The sequence below is a fragment of the Magallana gigas genome, chromosome 2 (assembly GCF_963853765.1).
Source record: "Magallana gigas chromosome 2, xbMagGiga1.1, whole genome shotgun sequence".
NCBI classification, from domain to species: domain Eukaryota; kingdom Metazoa; phylum Mollusca; class Bivalvia; order Ostreida; family Ostreidae; genus Magallana; species Magallana gigas.
Window position 1 is genome coordinate 38265651 of NC_088854.1, and position 21533 is coordinate 38287183.

The 21533-nt window shown below is 35.2% G+C and overlaps 1 protein-coding gene across 7 annotated transcripts in view; it reads right to left on the reverse strand.

Moving 5' to 3' along the window:
- Positions 1 to 11702, reverse strand: part of LOC105330618 (uncharacterized) — a 39441-nt gene extending 27739 nt beyond the window's left edge. For all 7 annotated transcript variants that reach the window (XM_066076449.1, XM_066076446.1, XM_066076445.1 and 4 more), the window contains exons 1-7: positions 11685 to 11702; positions 11026 to 11090; positions 9485 to 10460; positions 1880 to 2107; positions 1254 to 1542; positions 968 to 1116; positions 23 to 640 (exon numbers count right to left, since the gene is read on the reverse strand). In XM_066076449.1, the coding sequence (XP_065932521.1) occupies positions 23 to 640; positions 968 to 1116; positions 1254 to 1542; positions 1880 to 2107; positions 9485 to 10208 (2008 nt within the window). In that variant the 5' untranslated portion in view covers positions 10209 to 10460; positions 11026 to 11090; positions 11685 to 11702. The remainder of the gene's footprint in view (positions 1 to 22; positions 641 to 967; positions 1117 to 1253; positions 1543 to 1879; positions 2108 to 9484; positions 10461 to 11025; positions 11091 to 11684) is intronic.
- Positions 11703 to 21533: the final 9831 nt, after the last annotated feature.

Genomic DNA, 21533 nt, shown 5'->3' on the forward strand with positions numbered 1-21533 from the left:
AGAACAGAGTTATCTCGCTTACCTCTCTGTATCAGATCCAAAAACAGCAACGTGTCTCTCTCCCCATACATCATTTCCACATCATCAATAAGACCGTAGGGATATTCTTGCTGATTAGCATAGTTAGCGCGACCAATGTAGAACGTGGGATCGGTGCTTTTCTTCGGTGACTCTATAGAATGCCCCGCTTGCTTAACAGCCAGACGAAGGTCAATGTAGACAGACAACCCCTTACTCTCGCTCCAGCTTACTTCCACGAACTGCCAGATACCACTTTCCAAACCATACGTCCGGGCTTCCCACTTCCTGTTCCCGGCGTGGACAACAGCGTACAGGTTTTTGCCCACCGAGTAGACGTCAATACCCGGACTAGAGAAGTAGTACGAGTATCTACGAAGCTCGTCCAGTTTGATCCAGAAGGAAATCAGAAATCCATGGAGGCAGAGGTCTGGATTTCCGAGGCAGGAGGTGCTGAAATCCGCCAGATCCACGTTTCCCCCGTCCTTGTTGAATTTCAGGGCGTTTCCGATCTTGCCGCTTACGCTTTGAACGTTGCCAAGTACCTCGGACGCCATGTTGTCCACAACTAGTTCTCTTCCAACGATGCTATCCATGTCCAGGTAGTATCTGTACATGGGTCCTGTGTTAACACAGAACGAATAAATAACATGATTTTAATGAAATTTTAAAACCTTTTATTCAACAATCGAACTGAGTGAAACCATATACTACATGTATATATAGTAGCACCCAGGAATTTATCTTTGATTTATATATGAGGCTTAATATAAGATAATACAAAGCTGTATGGTTTACATAAAAAATGATCAGCAATTTCAGGTTATTGTAAAAAAAGGTTTGCAGAAAGTTTTACTGGCATTTCAGAATGAGAAAGCATTTTGGCGTCGGACAACATCCTTGGTAAGCCAGAAAGGTAAAGCTTATTTTTGTCTTTTAGTGGACTTACCGATCTCCCGGATTTGATACTCGTCCTTGTACTCGGACCAGAACTTCAGGTCATCTACAGTAATGATTCCTAGAGAGTCCATGCCCGTTCTATCGTTACTGCGGCCAATCAGGAACTCGTTGAAACGAGGTTTTCTAGTTATCGCCATCCTGCAAATCAACGTAATGGCAAGATATAAAAGAAACAGTAAAACTTGTAGAATCGACCCCCTCCCCAATGAAAAAAAGCCATGAAAAAAACCAACCAAAATATCGAAGACTATCAAAACATGATAAATTTTTTTTACCTCTGTTCCGGTGTAGTAGACTCGCTGACCAGATCCCCGTTGATGTATAACTTGAGTCCCTTTTCATTGGTCCAGGACACCATCACGTGGTACCACTTGTCCTCCAGTGCGTTGTCGTATTTGACGTTCCAGTAGAGTCCGGACTTGGTCCGGAACACGAATTCCAGTTCCCCGAGTTTGTAGGTCATGGCGATCCCGTGGGAGCTGGAGCTGTGTCCCCCGTTGGACATGTACACCCCTTCTGTGTCCCCCACGTCGTTGAATTTAACCCACAGGCCAAGAGTGTACCCTGTATGAGAGTAAAATGTTCTGTATATCAATACTATTTAGAGGAAGTCTGTAAATTTCAATTCTATCATTTATTTTGTACTTGCTGGTGTAGTTCTCAAAAAATTCACAGAATAGTTAGAATTCAAGGTGGCTCAATTTTTGTATATTTCGTGGGCACCCTCATTTACATGCACGAGTTTGCATATTTTTCGAATCATCTTTATTCAATTCTTATTAAAAAAAAATCCACAAAATATGTGCCCTTGACCCTTTAAAGAACAGGGAATTTTTAAAACTTGCATTACTAAAGTATTTATTTAAATTCGTAGCATTACGAGAAAGTACTTGTGAATTACCGTTATAACATTTTTCCAGATCCCCGAAACATTCGTATCTGTGGCCCGGCCCGGAAACCTGTAGCCACTCCCTCCTACCCCGAATACGGATGGCGTTACCCTCAGGGCCTCTGACACTCTTCGGAAGTCCATTGGATCCATCGATATTGGCATCGAGTCCCGAAGGATTGACAGAAGTTCGTCCAATCAGCATGTTCATAGGAAGATGGTAAAACACGCTAGAGATTTCTGTAAAATAAATTAATTTTTGTAATCATTTCTTGTCACTATAAATTTATTAAAAAGGGTCTTACAATACAGTAAATATTTGGGGGTTTTTTCAGTCAATTGATTTTCATTTCATTATCCGTACACCCTTACGTTTTATGAACCCACGCAAACAAACACAAGTAGATAGACACGAAATATTGCAATGTATAAATACAACATACATAGGAATATAGTTACATGTAATTTACCCAGTATTTATTAAATAATTGAAATAGATAATTCCACCTTGACCATCTTTAATGAAAGGATAAGTTATAATTGTACAATTTTTGTTCGATACAGTAAATACGGTTATGTTGACAATATAAAAAATAATGAACGACATAATTAATCGTTAAACTTCTACTATTAAAAATTACGCATCTAACATATTTTACTTGGAATGTTGGCTATTTCATTAGCCTACACTTTTAATGTAAATCATCCAATGGTCTCATTTCCCCCAGTAAAATATGCAATTAGAGTGCATGTACCTGCTTATGCAGTCTTAACACATAATTCATGTCACAAAGACCTACTAAGGTTTTACAAAAAAAAAAAAACATGTTATAGAAAACTAGAAAACTTAAACTGCTTATATAGCACAGGTAATTGTGCGTGCAAATAAATATGTCTCTTCTTTTCACTGTTTAGCAGGACCATCAAATTTGATGACTTGATGTGTAACTTGATATCTTTCAATGAATTCATCCGTTCATCTTAACATATGCACATTGTTTATCACATACATGCAAACACAATGGTCTCTAATTCTCTTTTGATGGCAAGTCAGCGAAGCATTTTTTTTTGGCAGTATAGGTCTCTTAATCGTCTAAATCGGTCTTTTATTCACTGTGCCAACCTTGAAGTTTTTTTTTTTTTATCATTTAAACGTTGCATAGGCAGATAGTATATCGGTGTCATGTTTATACCAAAGAACCCTTTAAAAATTACACCCGAGACCTTACATAATTCAATTTTTTATGTTGTTTTTTTTTGGGGGGGGGGGGGGGGGAATGACATAATTGCTTTACCACCTGTTTTTCAAGTTTTCAATCTTCATCCTACAGGATAATAATCCTTTATTGCATTTATTAAAAAATACAAGTCGACGATCTTTTTTTTATTTATGTTTTGATTCTTCCAAACAATGAACTGTGTAGGTAGCAAGGTTTTCTAGGTGCAGCATAAGATTCCGCCAATACCCTACAGGTGATTGCTATCTGACATACTCATAGAACCAGTTAATGGGATCCTTCCTATTCCCTCATTAACATACGAGTAGGAGTAGAGTTACTCAGTGAAAACAAGCTTTCTTCTATCGAAATCATTTTTTTTTGTGCGGCTATTATTAGATGAAAGGCTGTGGTTCGTCCTATTGAAATGTGGCAGACAGTAATTTTTTTGCTGGTATTACGTACGTGAAATAGTCGTTGATCACATTTCTTGTTTAAGAAATGTCGCTTATTTATGCATTTTGAACAATTAGCTTCAACCGTAATGTGCAAGTAATAATGTTATAAGATGTAAATTTTACGAATAAGACTCAGTTTTCATTGCTTATATATTCTTATATTTGATACTTCGTCTAGCCTTAAAATTCTTCTTTTCCTCTAAAAAAAACCTATCACATATGCCATAAAATTTGGGTATACAATGAATTTCATTTTCGTGTTGCTGCCTAGCAACTCGCGAGATTATGTATGATTTCACGCTTTTGTCTGAGACATTTGTCACCGGCGGCGCATAACGTCCTTGGGAGGGGGCCAAGTTCCTCTCAGAGCAACCTCGCTCCCATCTGTCAAAAGTCAGAAGATTATACAAGTGATCCCTTAGCTCCAACGTCTGTGATTCTCAGATTCTCAAACCTTCTGTTTCAGAGAGAGAGAGAGAGAGAGAGAGAGAGAGAGAGAGAGAGAGAGAGAGAGAGAGAGAGAGAGAGATCATCATCAAAGTACATCTCGCCTCTCTATCATGACTTTCTACATTGTTTGCTAGATTTTGTTTTGCGTTTTTAACGATAAAAGTGGAAAGGCAGCAAACGCAAGCCAAATAAAACAATGAACAAAGCACAAATGATTCCTACCATCTTTTTCTCGCCAATCTAATGTTCTGCTATTTACTCTCTTCATTTATAGCTCGAATTTCGTATATAAAAATAATTTACCACTATTTGCTGGTCACATATGTGTGCCTCTACTAATTGTCTTTGATCTTCTCCAGATTAACTCGACTTCGAGAAAATGTCTTTCTTATCAAGATGTACGAAGTCTTCTCAGGAAGACGTTTTGGAAATGATGTCTTTTATTGACGAACCACGACGGAAGGTCTCTGCAGAATCATATTAACCACATCGTAAAAGACCAAAGGGGTCCGAAAGACAAAAAGCAGAACACAAGATGCGCTATCTTTCCTTTGTAGCGGAAGGCAATAAACCATGAAATTAACAAATGGAGAGTTAATATCCTCTGGCAATGTTAATGTATTGCTTTATCATATACTAATTCACTACATTAAATATTTTCATACGGATTATCTTTTCGGGATTTCGAGTTCGCATAATGTTCAAATCAAATGCTCTGAATGTTCAGGATTTGACTTAGGATCGGCCGGTAGAGTGAACCTTCCCATGTGTGCAGGTGTAAACTCTTTTTTAAAAACATAACTAAATATAGAACATTTTAAAAAGCCAAAAAATAGCTTGACCTTAAATTCGGGGACATTTTTATAATCTGCCTCAATCTGAATGAACAATAGTTATATTTTCTTAAACATGGTTAAAGGGCAAATGTCCACTAGTAAAATCGTACACCCACTGCTAAATGGGTGCGTATATTTACATGTGTATCAGATTAAATTATCTAATCCTGTGATTTTATGGAGCAGATTTGCTATTCAATGCACGTGTGTAGGCTAAGCTTAGTCATACATGTATGTTTGTTGTAAGTTTGTACAACTTTTTAAGGGCACCCCTATATATACTGTATATTTTTTGAACTCCGTGTAAGTAATTTTTCCAATTTTATTCTCATTGTCTTTGAACATCCTAAATAATGACATTAACATGTAAAATTTAATGACATTCGACGTTAACATTATCACTAACACTGTTACAGCTATAGGTGCTGCATTTTTATTATAATTAGAAACAGGTTTTTTGAGTAGAGTACACAAATATAAACAGATGTTTGTGCATGCAATGATGACTAGGTTATGAAATAAAAACCAGTGTCACATATAAAAAAAAATCATTAACCGTGAAAAATAGAATGTAAAAGAAAATAGTCTACATTTTGCTGTGTGATCTTGCCTGGAATGCTTGATGTTTGAACAGACAAGTAGTACTTGAGATACGACTCTTAATATTACAACAGCCCCTTCAATTTAAGGCCATTAAAAGGTTGAAGCTTACACCTGAACGTTGTAGATATCAGCACAATTATTGGATGAGGAGAGGATTTATATGAACAGTTCAAACCATCTTATCACTGATTTTAACACCTCTGAATTTGTTTGTTTCCAGGTCAAAAATTCACCTTTATGGAATAGTGCGACCCGTTAATAATCACAATGTGTGTTAGGGCGATAAATCAAAGAATTTCAGATTCACATTTACATGTACTTAATAATCAAAACGTACACGTGAATTAAGAAATTTAATATTCATTAATACGTTGAAAAGTGTCTTTTCAAAAGCATCCTATACTGTTCTGTATAAAAGTTCTAATTGAGCTCCTTAAAATGAAAAAAGTGTTGGTTTTTTTTTTAAAGTAGGAAATTTTAAATTATGATTCTTTTTGAAAATGATATGCGACATTTTAGTTATGGCCTTTAACCACATTTCATCGTCTCGTGTTCTAACCCCTTGACTCATACATGTACCCCTGAATCAGCAGACGATTTGGTAAGTACATTGTAACATAGCTCGACTGATCTAAAGCTCCCTTTGTAAGCTGTCCAAGTACAACATTACTTCCATCCCAAGGATCAACAGATGCACACCTGAATGAGTAACACTTACTAGCGGTGAGGGGTTTTTTTTTTGTAATGAAGAACACCCTTTCTTTCTCATCTCTTTATTCGTCATTGCCTCATCATTTCCTATTCCATAAAAAATGCGTAACTATTCCTTTGAAATTAACGATCCAATTACTGGTTTCTCTTTCCTAATTAGCAACCTCATCATGCTGACATGCTTCAATCAAACAGCAAATGTTTTTATAAGTTGGTGAAAAAGTTTTCATAAACAGCTTAAGTATTTAACCACAATTTTAAAATGTTAAGAGGAATATCGAAAGACTGATTTAAACAAATTTAAATATTCTTACAAAACCCAAGAACTGACTACATTTTGAGCAAATGGTTCGAAAGAAAACTACTGTACATACTATTAGCTCTGTGGTCGGTTCAAAATATTTTCAGAACCATTAACCAAATGAGGTTAATCTTAATTCACTAGGCCCCCTAAAACACAGTGTGAAGAATTCCTTGTATTCATCTAGTTAGATAACTGACAACGAGCGAAGAGAGGATGCTCACAGATTGTTCCTGGGTAATTAGAACCATACATGTAGAAAGGTACAGAAGACTTTAGCATAATTACATTTCTATGTGGAAAAACTATTTGTACAAAACTTTCTTTAAGTAAACGAAGTCAACAGATTCCCAGAGTATAAGATAACAAATTATTTCCATTTGCGATCGCGACAACGTCAGATGCAGACTTCTTGCAACTAAGCCAGCAAGCCCAAACGAAACATCATTTTAAAATATACAAACTCCCAAAATAACATGGAAACTGAAAGAAACTTCTGACAAAAATGAAACCGACGCGGGACTGATGTAACATTTCAACTCTTTTTCCAAGTGGCAATTGTACATGCAATCTATGCAGATTAACCTGCACCTGTTTCTGCTGTAAACATTTTACACACATTCACACACACCCGAGAACGCAGCTTTTCAACTCCTTCATATTAATCAACATCGTCGTTTGATTCAAGGCCACGTGTTGAGTATATCAAATATTAGATTCTTGTAATATTCCGTCCCGCCTATTCTTATGTAAACTAATTTTCCGTAATTAGAGAGTTGATGAAGAAATAAAAATAGGACTTTTTATTTCGCAGGCTGCAGATGTCTGGTGCATATAACTGTTTGTAATATATGCACGGAATAGTCATACATATTATGTACAGGAACGGAAAGTATATAAAGGCTTATTTTGTACGGAGTTCCGTAAATAATAAAATATTTTTAGCATAGAGGTATGAATTTGAAGTTTATATAATAATACTCTATGACAAAAAGTCTTAAATCAACCAATGAAAACTTCAACAAAAATTAAAATTATGTGAATATATAAAGCTCCCTTTCAATAGAAGATATCGTTTTATATACTATTTGTAATATACCGTATTTCCATTTCTTTGAAATTATTAAGCTAAAAACTTCAATGGAATAGTGAATAGTCAAAGTTGCAAGACAACATCTGCACCTCAGAATTTATGGCTTTAGCTTCAGTAAGTCATTGCCCGGAAGTCATGCCTATTTCCTGTGAATTTCATGACTATTCCATATGAACAGAACATTTCCGTTGCAAATTTTTCGTTACAGTTCATAAAAAAGTGGACACGAAAATCGACAGGCATCTGATAGAATAATAAACAAACATGCCGCAAGATAAGCTACTGGGTACTGAAACTTTTATGATCAAATCGTGAACATACTTCTGTAGAAATATAGGAATGCACTTAAACTGCCAATAGATAAGAATATTTATACATGTATATCATTTCAATTGAATTGTTCTTTTATTCTTTTTGAAAAGCATACATGAGGAATGATTGCCTGATTTGAATTTATAAAAAAATAACCAATCTACAAGAGTATCTGCAATAGTAAGTACACGTGATACCCGAATTTTCTCTGACAATGTCCATTCTTTCTATCGATAATGGTAATTAGTAATTACATGACTATATACACCTTGTAAAGATGGGCTTCCTACTTGTGTATTTCAATAAAATAATGTTGAGTCTAACAAAAATTTCATATTTTAAATAATCAAGACTTTAAGGACCCTTTTGAAGTTGGATCTGAGAAATTCATTTCACGAAACAGATTCCTTGGAGAGATGTCTGCAGATCTTTAGCCTTTTTCGATTGTTCTACTCAGAGAAACTAATATACAGCTCTTCCTTCACCCTCCATCAAGGAAAATGAAAACCGACAATTTACACCACTGTTGAGGCCAATAAGGTATAAGCACCTGATAAAAAAACGCGCTCACGAAACATTGTAACATGCAGTTTTCTCAGGCATCTTCTGTAGACTGAGTTCTGTTATGAAGAAAAACATTTCTCTAGAGTAGCAATGAAACAGGTATAGGAGATAGAGAGAATAGGCGAAGACCTAACGATGATACATTTGTTAAAATGTCTGAGAAAATTAGGAGTTTCAAAGCGAAATTCTTGGAATGTTTGAATAACTTTAACGTGTAAATAAGTTCTGGCAATAATATGAATACATTACACAGAACATTCATAGATTCGTGAAGTCAATTTAATTGACAAAGTCAAGCTTCGTCGTGGAGACTGCCTTTTATTTGTTTTTATTTGAATAACATTTATGAAACCACAGGAGTTTGCACCTATTTGCCAAACGCTCCAAAGCACAACAAATAGCTAGGTGATGTGCCGATTTCTATTTCTGATCAAATTAAATTTGGCTACAGACATCTCTTTTTTTTTTTTTTAGAAACTTTTCCATCGTATGTTGCTGTTGACTTTGGAAACTAGATCACCTATTTTTACTGAGGTTATAAATCATGTCTTTTTGCTCGGTGACTTATACACAGTGGTAAAGGCTACATGCAAACCAATGAAGTTTTTATCTTTGGTCCATACTTTTAATTTAAATACACAGTTTCTGAATGCGAATTCTGTCAGCATGTTTGTAATAGGTTAACTTGGGATAAACATAAGTTTTTTCTTTGTCCAATTTCTAAACAGGTCCGGTTTGGTAGTCCAGAATTAGAATGACAGGTACTTCATTACGGTATGTAGAAAAATCAAGTGGACAATTTTAGTCCGTTTGGTATGTACTGTGCTAATGATAATAATAATAATAGAGTCAGTGTCAATAATACTATATATAGGGTGATCCGGACTTTTAGACATTTTTATGGGTCGTCCATCGCCATAGGTGTGTGGACATGTGAAACAACAACAAAGACCCCATACCTACTGGTGCATTGAGCTTGGTCAATAAGGCCTAACGATTGCGTGTTTATCGTTAGTCAGATTAACTCAAGCACCTGTTGACATAAAGTTGCCTGAATAACCTGTTCTCTTACCTTTCCCACATCTGTCGGTCTCATCGCACTGACACTGGGGTCCCGCATCAGCACTGATACAGAGGCAGTCCCCACAGGGATTCCTCTGTTCACAGGCCTCGGTGAACCTCCCATCCAGGGAGACTCCGTGGACTAAGCTCCCACGGACGGGCTCACACGAACAATTTCCGTATATTACATTACGTATTTCCACAGCTAAATGCTTTGAGAACATGACCGAGGGTAGGGCAAGGTTTTCCAGGTTCTTCATATAGGACTCGGGCAAACCTCCGAAGAACACATCGCTATTATTCTCCAATTTTCCGAAGTAAAAGTCGGACCCATATGACACATTCTTCGACGATTCCTGGTCCACTGAAAAAGTGGTCTCCATCCTGTTCCTTTGAAGCGTCACTCGATGCCATTTGTTATCATTCAGGTTCTGTCCGACCTGGAATTCCACACTTCCATCGTGACCGTCCACTATGTTTATCCTGAGTCGGGCGGCCCCACCCTCGAGCGACAGCTCAAAGAAATCATAGGAGCCCCCATCGTCCGTGTACATTAAAATTCCCGTACCCTGACTTGTTTTGAACTCAAAACTCAAAGAAGCGTTAATACAGGCGTTCCATTTCGGATACTGGGCATAAGATTCCTTTCCCGAGGGGGCACGGATATACACCCCTCTCGCTAAAGTCCACACAAAACACAACACACACAGTGTGCATAAATAAGAGGCCGACATGGCTCTCTCTTTCCTCGTACGTGCACCTTTCTTGAATGACTCGCAATCCTCTGTTGTCTTACACCGGGGAAATGGTAACCATTTCGACTACGTTGTTGCACTCATCTGCAGTCTGTGCAGTATATACTTTCCCCACGCTGTGGGCGATTAATACTGCATGTGTGCGCCAACAGGTAAAAATGTTGATCCGATCGGGAATTCTTCGGTACTCTACACAACACCGGCTTTTGTCGTCTGCCCGATGTCGATCAACTGTGTCAAAATAAGGAAGGTTTAATTTGAATAAACGTATACACACAACACACACAGGTAAAACTATTCCCCGTAAATTTAAAGTTGGCCTTAACTTCGTTTGAGTTAAGAGAGACTTTGAAATACAATATGCTTTATCATTTTAAACAAATATTTGAATTTAAAAGTGAATTTATAAAATAACTTTGATGTTCAAATATTATGATTTCTCTTACTACAGGTTGAGATTAATGTTACATAATTTGAAGAACTCGAATTTGCATTTCTTTGTCGGGAAGGTTTTGTTCGTAGGCGAGTATTTAAATATCGACAGAATTAAGATGAATGACTTAAATGCTCAGGTTTGACGAAATATTTGTGAATGAAAATTAAAAACCAAAAAACGTTGCTCTTGATAAATTAACCCGTTGACTGCCATGCATAACGTGCGGTTGAATTATATTACGTACATAGAATTTTTAAAATGAGTCATTTCAATTATAATTAAACAAAGGTTAAAAAAGACGATATTAAATATCTTTACTATATTTATCTACCATATAAAGAAGAAAATGAGGAAACTTACATAGCTGATTGTCCCGAATATTCCAGTTACTGGGTGTTTCGATGAAATATATCGCATGAATTCACCTACAGAAACAAAATGGTGCAATATGACCCACCAAGTACTGATATCGGTACTAATTCCTGCTAATTGGACACACGTGGCTCTATGGGAAATAATGGCAATGATCATCAACAGATTCCCCCTACTTTCAATTTAACGATGAGCAAATCTACAGAATATTGATACAGTGTTTTTAATTTTTTCTTCTTCAAATTTTGAAACTCTCTGGATAGCATTTAATTTGATAAATACATAACACGATAACTTCAGGATATATCTTGGCAATTAAAGTCTTATGAATATATGTGTTAAGAGATATGCACGATGAAGCCGGTGGTTAAATAGGCCAGGCCAATCTTTATTTACGTTTGTCATTATTACATCATGCGTTTACTAGGTTCGACCGATAGTCGGATGGAATTCGATCAGCGTGGCTAATTAGCATAAATCGTCTGCAAGCTATTTCCCGCTGAGAAAGAGAAAAAAATGAATCAAAGCTAGACTCGGGGTGATTAAACGAAAGAAGAAATTAACAGCAAATATTGTTATCTATCGGGATCTAAAATACATAACAGCGCGCTCAGATGGGAGCAAAAGAACATGGCGACCAGTCTTACCTTGAGCGCATATTGTTTGAATATTAATTAGGTAACACACAGAGAGAATTTGACGCAAGCACCCGCTCTGGAGCGTCTGTAAACAATAAATTCTCAAGTTTAAAAAAATGTCGGTGTTTTTATATTCAAACATGTAAGAATGCGTTTACCACCAAGATTCGAGGGGGAAAACGGAATAGAGAGAACTTAGCGACACCAGTTGACGAAGGAGATGGCATTTCCTGAAGCATTTGCCAAAGTTCTTATCGCTGAAGCTCTAAGCGCGTGGATTCAAGCTTTCCAATTTTAACATCGTTTTATTAAGTGTTGAAGAATGTTTACAGTGAAGTGATCACCCCGCGATGCATTGTTTTTAGTTCAACACCGCGTCATTTGTTGACCAGTGACCACAGAGAACAATAGCGCGCTTTGTTGAATGGGTCATGCCTAACATAGTTACATCATGTGCATTTCAGAAGTGTTTAAGGCAAAATGGTTTAACGTTAAAATAATTTAGGAATATCATATTTTGCACTATGTATATACGTATTATTTTTTCCTTCAAATTATTTAGATCACCTCAAAATAAGAAATAGTGTACTATCATATGTTTTGATTTCACAATAATTTAAGTTCAAGCCGAGGTAATTACTTTTAAAATGATTTATATTTGCTTATAGGATCCTTAAATAAGAAAGATAGTGTATATGCATGCACTTGGTAATTTTACCAATCATTATCTGGTTTTTTTTATTACCAAAAATACATTTTCTTGGTATTCTGTTGGTAAAGCTCATGATCAGTAGATGCTATAAACAGAATTCGTATCAAAACTGGCTCTTATGATTTACTCCGGAGTGAGCGTGTACTTATGTACATGTACACGAACCCCCCCCCCCCTTCAGCCAATTTATTAATTATTAACGTGTACAATCAGAATACCTGAGTTAACATGGACCAGATGTGAATCATTTCACAGCGGTAAATCACCATCCAGACGCACCAGGATGTACATTTAATGTTTGATAGAAATTACCATGAGGAGTTTGATATTTCATTGAATTTTATTGAAAAATTCATTCAAATATTTGCATACAAATACCATCAAATATGAATGAACATTTAAATGTCTCCCAAACACCTATTATCTTATCTTTCGGAAAATTTTGTCTAAAAATTGAGGCATGATAGAAAGATGCCATCTCAACAACGACTTGCTTCAGAGAAATATGATACATTTCCCCTTTTGTTCCGTTGGTCTCATAGAGGATGGCTAATACCTTCTACAATAATTTAATTAATGGATCAAAACAAATAAATGAGTAGGAATCTTGAGACCTAAACCTCGTACACGACAGACTTTTGATTCTTTAGAATCTACATTTTTGTAATGGATACTATGCCATTACTTTTTTCTGGATTAATAATACAGAGAGAGAGAGAGAGAGAGAGAGAGAGAGAGAGAGAGAGAGAGAGAGAGAGAGAGAGAGAGAGAGGTTATCCTTTATTTAAACTCGATTTTAACCTACACGAATATAGCAAATTAACAGCTATAACAAATTCTTATTCAGGTCCCGATACAATTCTTATTTTAACCTTTAAAAAGTTGTCGTATACCGGTTAAAACGAATGATTTTAAAAACCTCGCTGGCAAAATGTTCACGTATTTTAACGTCTTTTATCATTCATAACGAATTTTTTCCACAACATCGAATTACATGAAACTTTAAGATGCCTATCTTAAATATTCAAACGTAAACATCGCCTACACCGGAATTGCTAATATCCACCTCAAAATAATCTTCATAAGGTAATTCTACAAAAAAAAAAAAAACAAAAAAAAACGAACAAAGTTTTCGCCCCGTCTTGAATTTGCCACACAACTGTTTTTAAAGTTAGTAATTAGGAACTCGCCCGGTCCTAAATTCGTCCGCAGACAATAGGAGCGAAAGGGGCAAAAATGAAACGGGGCGAATATTACCTTGTATACAGTGACATACTGTGGCCAGCTGAGATATCATGCACACATAAACATGTAGAGGTCTATGAGAATACCGGTATTTTCTTCGCCATTGTGAGCTTAACGTCACAGAGATAGTTTATACATTAGAAACACTTGAAAATATTTTGCAACTTCATTATCATATTCTCGATAATTTTTTTAAATCCGTATCTTTAGTGGGGAAATAAATCTGGCATAAAAAAGCATTTTGTTTCATTTCAACGAAAACGGGTCTAAAATACTAGGACTTTATATAAACATTATTCAAAGCCAAATGCAGTGTGACCTATAAAACAACTATTATGTAATTATGATCTTCATTCAGACATATTATATTCACGTGTAATTATACGTAGTGATGTCTGCCTAAAATCATTACAGCACACTGAGCTGCAATTTTCATGTCAGAATATTTTATTGTAAAGTTGTCATTTACCATTTAATTTACCCCCCCCCCCGGAAAAAAATTCGTTCATAATCTTTTGATGGTATCAAAAGTATATTTTTGTGGAAAAGGCTATTTAGAGGCTCTGTTTGAAGTAAAATACAATGTAACATTATTGTCGTCCTGTACAAAAATGATTCTCTCTCTGTCTCTGTCTCTGTCTCTCTCTCTCTCTCATAATTCTTTTACTTCTGATAGATTTTAACTATTTGTGTTAATTTGAGAGAGAGAGAGAGAGAGAGAGAGAGAGAGAGAGAGAGAGAGAGAGAGAGAGAGAGAGAGATAGAGAGAGAGAGAGAGAGAGAGAGAGAGAGAGAGAGAGAGAGAGAAGAGAGAGAGAGAGAGAGAGAGAGAGAGAGAGATGCAAAGAAAGAGGGATAACTAAAGAAAGATAACTTAAGTAAACTTTATCTTTTACAATAGGTTCATCAGTAAAGGTTTTGATTTAAAAGTGTTTCCTCAACATGAAAATGTGTTAACTTGAAAAGAATTAATAAACGCAATATACATATTGCATGAAAATAAGTTTTGTAAATTTATTGATTACAAATTGATTTAAGAACTTATTTAAATTTTCTACCTCTACCATTTATTCCATTTCACAATATTTTTTGGGACCAACTTAAGCAATTTTTATAACCAAATATCGTTAGCACACTCAAAGGCCAGAAATAATTAAAAATGTTATATGAGAAATTCCTGTTTCTTTGACCATCACCCATTATTTATATCCAAATATCATCTTGTTGCCATGGCAACGTATTTAAATAAAATTAAACACAATAAGTTTGATATTTTGGTGCATACTTTATATAAACTGTAATATTTCCATTATTATGTGTTTAGAAATGAAAAAAAAAATAAATAAAAACACCTGAGGTACACTTTCTAGTAAAATGTGGTCAGTTTCTAAATCAGAATGACCTTGAAAGAGAGTTAAGAACGAAACACAAACTTTAAACATTTTATTTTAAAATCACAACTTCAAAATTAAAGTTCAATATGACCTTACTATGCATAAAAATGTGTCTGCAAAAGACAAGAAATGCCTTCGTCACGATAACCTCTTTTGTTAATAAACAGCATTTGACTGTACATACTTGTACATTTGTAGCAATGAAGAAGACACAAAAATCGTTACACAGAGTTCTTCCACCTGTCGCCAAGGTAGAGACCAGCTTAGTCAATGCAGCGTGTGTTTATGTACACAGAAGTGACCTTTATTATCTCCATGTTTGGTGCACCACTGGCAATTAAACTTAAATGATTTAAAAATCTAATACATGCATCCATTTTTGTGTTGTATTCCACCACAATTACATACATGACGTATGTCATTCACTGGAACCATTGAATATTTAGAAGCCCCTGATTTTTTGTTACTGGAACTATTCTCTGAAGTTGAAAACAAATTCGCGAGTTCAAAATCGACAAAATGTTAATTTTTTACCCTTCACTACAAGTATGATTGTGTTACCAAATTTAGGATGAATTACATAGCTAGGTTAGGCGAGCTTGGGTACTTTACTGATGATCTTACTTCTGTTGCTTATAAAATATCATTTAACATTTTCATAATTAAATTTAAATATAATTAATAATATATAATAATATGATATATAATATATGTAATAAAATATAATTAATATAATTAAATTTAAATGGCGACACGTTATGAAAAAATTTATATCACTAGCTCCCATTGCCTGCTCTGTTTCGGAAAATGCAATTTTCAAACGAGATATGCATGACGTCGAGCAAAATGTATTGCTTAACAAAAGGATAATGCGTACACAGTCACCTTCAATACGCCAATTGAAATATAACCATTGACACGCATGTTACAGACGAGTTAAGTTTGAGCAATCGCAAGTTCAAACCTGGTAAACATCACCACTATAAAATGGGGGGAGTGCCCACCAGACTATTGTATCTTTTACTAAATGACTTACATATCTTTATAGTGGTATCACTTACAGATCATTTTTCATTTGTATAATGAAATGAAACTTATTTTAAAATGTAAACTTTTTATATTACGCCTTTTTTTTTTTATCTTTCAGAGGGTCATAATGTGATAATTAAATATTTGTTTATTTGGGTTTCAATACTAAACCTTAAAAATCAAATTATCAACAAGTGTTTATTTTCACCAAAAACCTTATCACCCTACTATTAATTTGCATGAAACGAAGATTGTTTAAAGACAAAATTAAGTCAATCCTTTATTACAGGCGGCAGGAACGCCCATTTTACTTCCGTAAATAGAAACAACCTATCCATCAGTTTAAACAAAAGTTCTGATATATTTGTCTACCTGCTCAAATCAAAATTGTTTAAGTGTCACTTAGAGACTTGGCTTTGAAAGTTGATTGATAAGAATTAGGTCTTGTTTATCTTAAGACTTATGCATAGCATTTTTTAACTTGTACATGTACCATTCACGACAGAAATTTTTACCCTTTAATATTTACATTTTCAACTTTGTCTGTGATAACATTACGAATCAATTTTGAAGCCTATAACCAAATAATTTCGTAAATAGCTGAGCGACACAAAACGGGCGTGTCTTATAGCATCACAAAATTAAAACACACTATTGGCTGCGCCGCATGGTAATACATAGCATGTGCTACATGTAATAAAAAGTGGCGATTTTAAAATGTTGTTTTAAACTGTAGAATTTGGAAATAATAAAAATATTAGTAATAAGAAATCATATTTTTTTCAATTTTATGAGGAGATAATTTCAGTCGGAGCGTGGTCAAATCAATAATTAAGACCTTCAAGCTTTATTAGATTTGACCACGCCTCGACCGAAATTATCACCGCATAATACTAAAAAAAAAGATTATTTATTCATTAACTGTTTTACATGTTAATGAATTACATTCATTAACATGAATTACTTGACATGTCAGTTATACATAAAACTTTTTTTGCACCGAGTCTCTCATTATCACATCGAGATATGAACCTATCGCTCGTAAATATATTATAATTTAATCAGTAAAACGATAAAAATCATTAAATCAAAAATATTTATTGAAAGAGGATACGCCCAAGAATGGTGTTGTACAATATCAGTGTTAAACATTTGTGATCCGCCACAATTTCATTCAGTATGTTGACCGCCTTAAAATCTGTAAAAACCAGTTAATAGGCACTGTTATACAGCACTTACAAATGAACCGACAGAATTGTTATGCTTTGTAGCTGCACAATCTGTGATAAAAACAAACCATTGGTTCTGTTTGAATACACTGCATACATGCATCAAGAATTGTCTGTAAACCGTTTTCTCCAAACAATACAGGTTCATTCATTTGAGGTATAACCCAAATATATATATATATATATATATATATATATATATATATATATATATATATATATATATATATATATATATATATATATGTAGATAAATAAAGCCTTGGTACAGCAAAAATACTTAAATAAATAAAACAGAATGCGACAGTCCAAATTAAATAAATTGTTTACTGTTAGCGATTTCAGCCATGTCGGCTCTTCAGACAGTTATACAAAATTAAAAACGTTGTTTGTAACGTTGTCAATGACGTCGTGTTTTTAAAGTTCATTATGACGTCACAATGTACATCAAGGTAGCGATGGCGTGAACTTTATCAACGCCGTTAAGCAATGCATAGACATATAATACAATACATATAAAAATTATATATATGATAAATCTATTTTCGATTAAGTTTCGGGTTAAATATTTTAATAAAATAGTCCTCTTTTGTGGTTCGGGCGATTTCATTTGAATTCCACATTTTGTAAAACGGAAATATTTTAAATGTTCCCTTTCCGCACTTCGCAAAATGTTCCGAACATGGAGTGTTTCTCACTGTTTCGTCCTTTATTTGTTGTTTGTGGACTCTCACTCGGGCGTTGAGCTGGTTAGTCTGGCCAATATAATTTTCTCCACATGTTGGACAAGTCGCACAATATATCAAATTAGACGATTTGCAGTTCATTGGGGCATTAGGTTTTAAAATTTGGCCGCTTTTTAATATTATTCCTTCTCCCTCCTGTATAAGGTCACATGTTCCACATCGGGGGTCGCCGCACTTTTTGATGGAAATAGTATTGCTGGACGAGAACTTTGCTTTGGAGAGAATTTTCCTCAGATTCGGCGCTTGTCGTCTGCTGTTTATGAAAGATGATTGGTTTAACAGTTTTTTCATATTTTCTGATTGTTCTAATATTGGAAAAAAACGTTTTGCTGATTTAAAAATATTATGGTTACACGGATTATGTGTAGTTACAAACGGAATTTTCTCATCTTGTTTCTCCTCCTTAAGGCGGGTCCTTCTAAGTTGTGCTAAAGGAATATCCATAGCCCGGTTAATTCCGTCATTAATAAGTTCCACGGGGTAATTCTGTCGTCTAAGGTGTTGTTTTAACTCTTGAAGCCTTTGTAGGCGAAGAGAAGGGTGAGTCACAATAGTACATACACGCCGTGCCATGTTGTATGGAATATTCCTTTTTGTGTGAGACGGATGACATGAATGAAAATCCAAGTATTGATGGGAATCTGTTTCTTTGCTAAATAAATCGGTAATGATATTCTCGCCGTCTTTGATAATAAGAATATCTAAGAATGGGAGTTTCTCACGATGGACGTCTATAGTGAATTTTATCGAGGCCTGCAGTTCATTTAAGATAGAATGAAATTTTATAAGATCCTCTTCCGTTTTGGTCCAAAAGATGAAACAGTCATCAAGGTATCTTTTCCAGTTCTCTTTAATGTATAGCGTAAAATCGGCATCAAAGATATCCGGCAATATACTATAAAGTTTTTCTTCAAGGTACCCCATTACAAGTGAGGCATACGTAGGGGCAACTTTTGTGCCCATGGCAGTACCTTTTATTTGTAGGTAATTTTCATCATCAAAGAGGAAAGTGTTATTTTCTAGTACAAGTTTTAGTCCGGCTAAGATGAACTCTTTTGAAAATCTACTATCTATTTGATCTGGATGCTTGTCCAACCAATATTGAATTGCCTCTAATCCTAAATTATGAGGAATATTAGTATATAGGCTGCTTACATCAAATGTAACAAGGATCGTGTCTCCTGGTACTGTTTGTGGGATGTAGTTCAGAAAATCCATATCATCACGAACGTAACTTGTCACTTTGGTGCATAGCGGTTTCAAAATGATATCCAGCATATTGCTTAACCGTTGTGTGCTAGATGCGGGTCCTGCTATGATAGGCCTCAGTTTTAGATCATTTGGTCTAGGAAGTTTGTAATGGTCTCTATCAAAGTTTAAAAAAGGAATCCCACATCATGTTCGCCGTAGTGATGATTCAAACAGTATGTCAGATCAATATTCTAGACATAACCAAAACGGAGTAAAACACAGCAGTCAACAAAACACTGATGGATGGAGATTCGTTTCTAGGGAAAGACGACCACAACATCAAAACAAACCTAGGAGGAACTACAGAAAAGGACCGTATCATAATTCCAGGAATTCTTCCTCGGGACAGAATTGGACTCAAAGAGCTCATTCGGGAAACTCTTCACAAATATCACGACAAAATCCGGAGAATTCTTTTTTAGGACAACGCCGGTCACAAACGAAGCGGAAAAAACAATAAACAGTCGGGAAAACATTGATTGCACAATTCCAACAGAGCCTAAAATCATCAACCTTTCGCAAAGAGACTTAAACACTGGTGAAATACAACTTCTAGAGCATGGTTTAAAATTCACACCAACACCAAAGTCTGACAAGGTTGATGTTGTCACGGACACGGAAGAATTTTGTCGAAAATTACGTTTAAAAGAGTTTTTTCAAAATGAAAATAACAATGACATATCTCTTGTTAAAAACAATAAGGGGTTCAAACCACCGTTAAATAGAGATAAACATCTGGAGGATTATATTTCATGTCTTCGCAACACTGCGAACTCCAACGTGACAGATAAAACTGTTAAGTCTAATATTTCCCACAAACAATATCAAGCAATGCAAACCTTGAAAAATGACCCATCAATTATAATTAAAAACGCCGATAAAGGAGGGGCTATAGTCATAATGGATAGAGACCATTACAAAGAAATGTCACTTTCTCAACTTCAAGATCATCAGTTTTACACAAAACTGGAACAGAATGAAGATCGGCGAACCATGCTCAAAATAGAAAAACTTACCAGAAAGTACCAAGACAATCTAACGGATAATGAAATTGAATATCTGACTAAATATGAGGTTAAATCTAGTAATTTTTATGGTTTGCCTAAAATCCACAAATGTAAAAATATCCAAGAAAACGTCAAAAAATGTAACTCTACTTATATCAAACTTCCTAGACCAAATGATCTAAAACTGAGGCCTATCATAGCAGGACCCGCATCTAGCACACAACGGTTAAGCAATATGCTGGATATCATTTTGAAACCGCTATGCACCAAAGTGACAAGTTACGTTCGTGATGATATGGATTTTCTGAACTACATCCCACAAACAGTACCAGGAGACACGATCCTTGTTACATTTGATGTAAGCAGCCTATATACTAATATTCCTCATAATTTAGGATTAGAGGCAATTCAATATTGGTTGGACAAGCATCCAGATCAAATAGATAGTAGATTTTCAAAAGAGTTCATCTTAGCCGGACTAAAACTTGTACTAGAAAATAACACTTTCCTCTTTGATGATGAAAATTACCTACAAATAAAAGGTACTGCCATGGGCACAAAAGTTGCCCCTACGTATGCCTCACTTGTAATGGGGTACCTTGAAGAAAAACTTTATAGTATATTGCCGGATATCTTTGATGCCGATTTTACGCTATACATTAAAGAGAACTGGAAAAGATACCTTGATGACTGTTTCATCTTTTGGACCAAAACGGAAGAGGATCTTATAAAATTTCATTCTATCTTAAATGAACTGCAGGCCTCGATAAAATTCACTATAGACGTCCATCGTGAGAAACTCCCATTCTTAGATATTCTTATTATCAAAGACGGCGAGAATATCATTACCGATTTATTTAGCAAAGAAACAGATTCCCATCAATACTTGGATTTTCATTCATGTCATCCGTCTCACACAAAAAGGAATATTCCATACAACATGGCACGGCGTGTATGTACTATTGTGACTCACCCTTCTCTTCGCCTACAAAGGCTTCAAGAGTTAAAACAACACCTTAGACGACAGAATTACCCCGTGGAACTTATTAATGACGGAATTAACCGGGCTATGGATATTCCTTTAGCACAACTTAGAAGGACCCGCCTTAAGGAGGAGAAACAAGATGAGAAAATTCCGTTTGTAACTACACATAATCCGTGTAACCATAATATTTTTAAATCAGCAAAACGTTTTTTTCCAATATTAGAACAATCAGAAAATATGAAAAAACTGTTAAACCAATC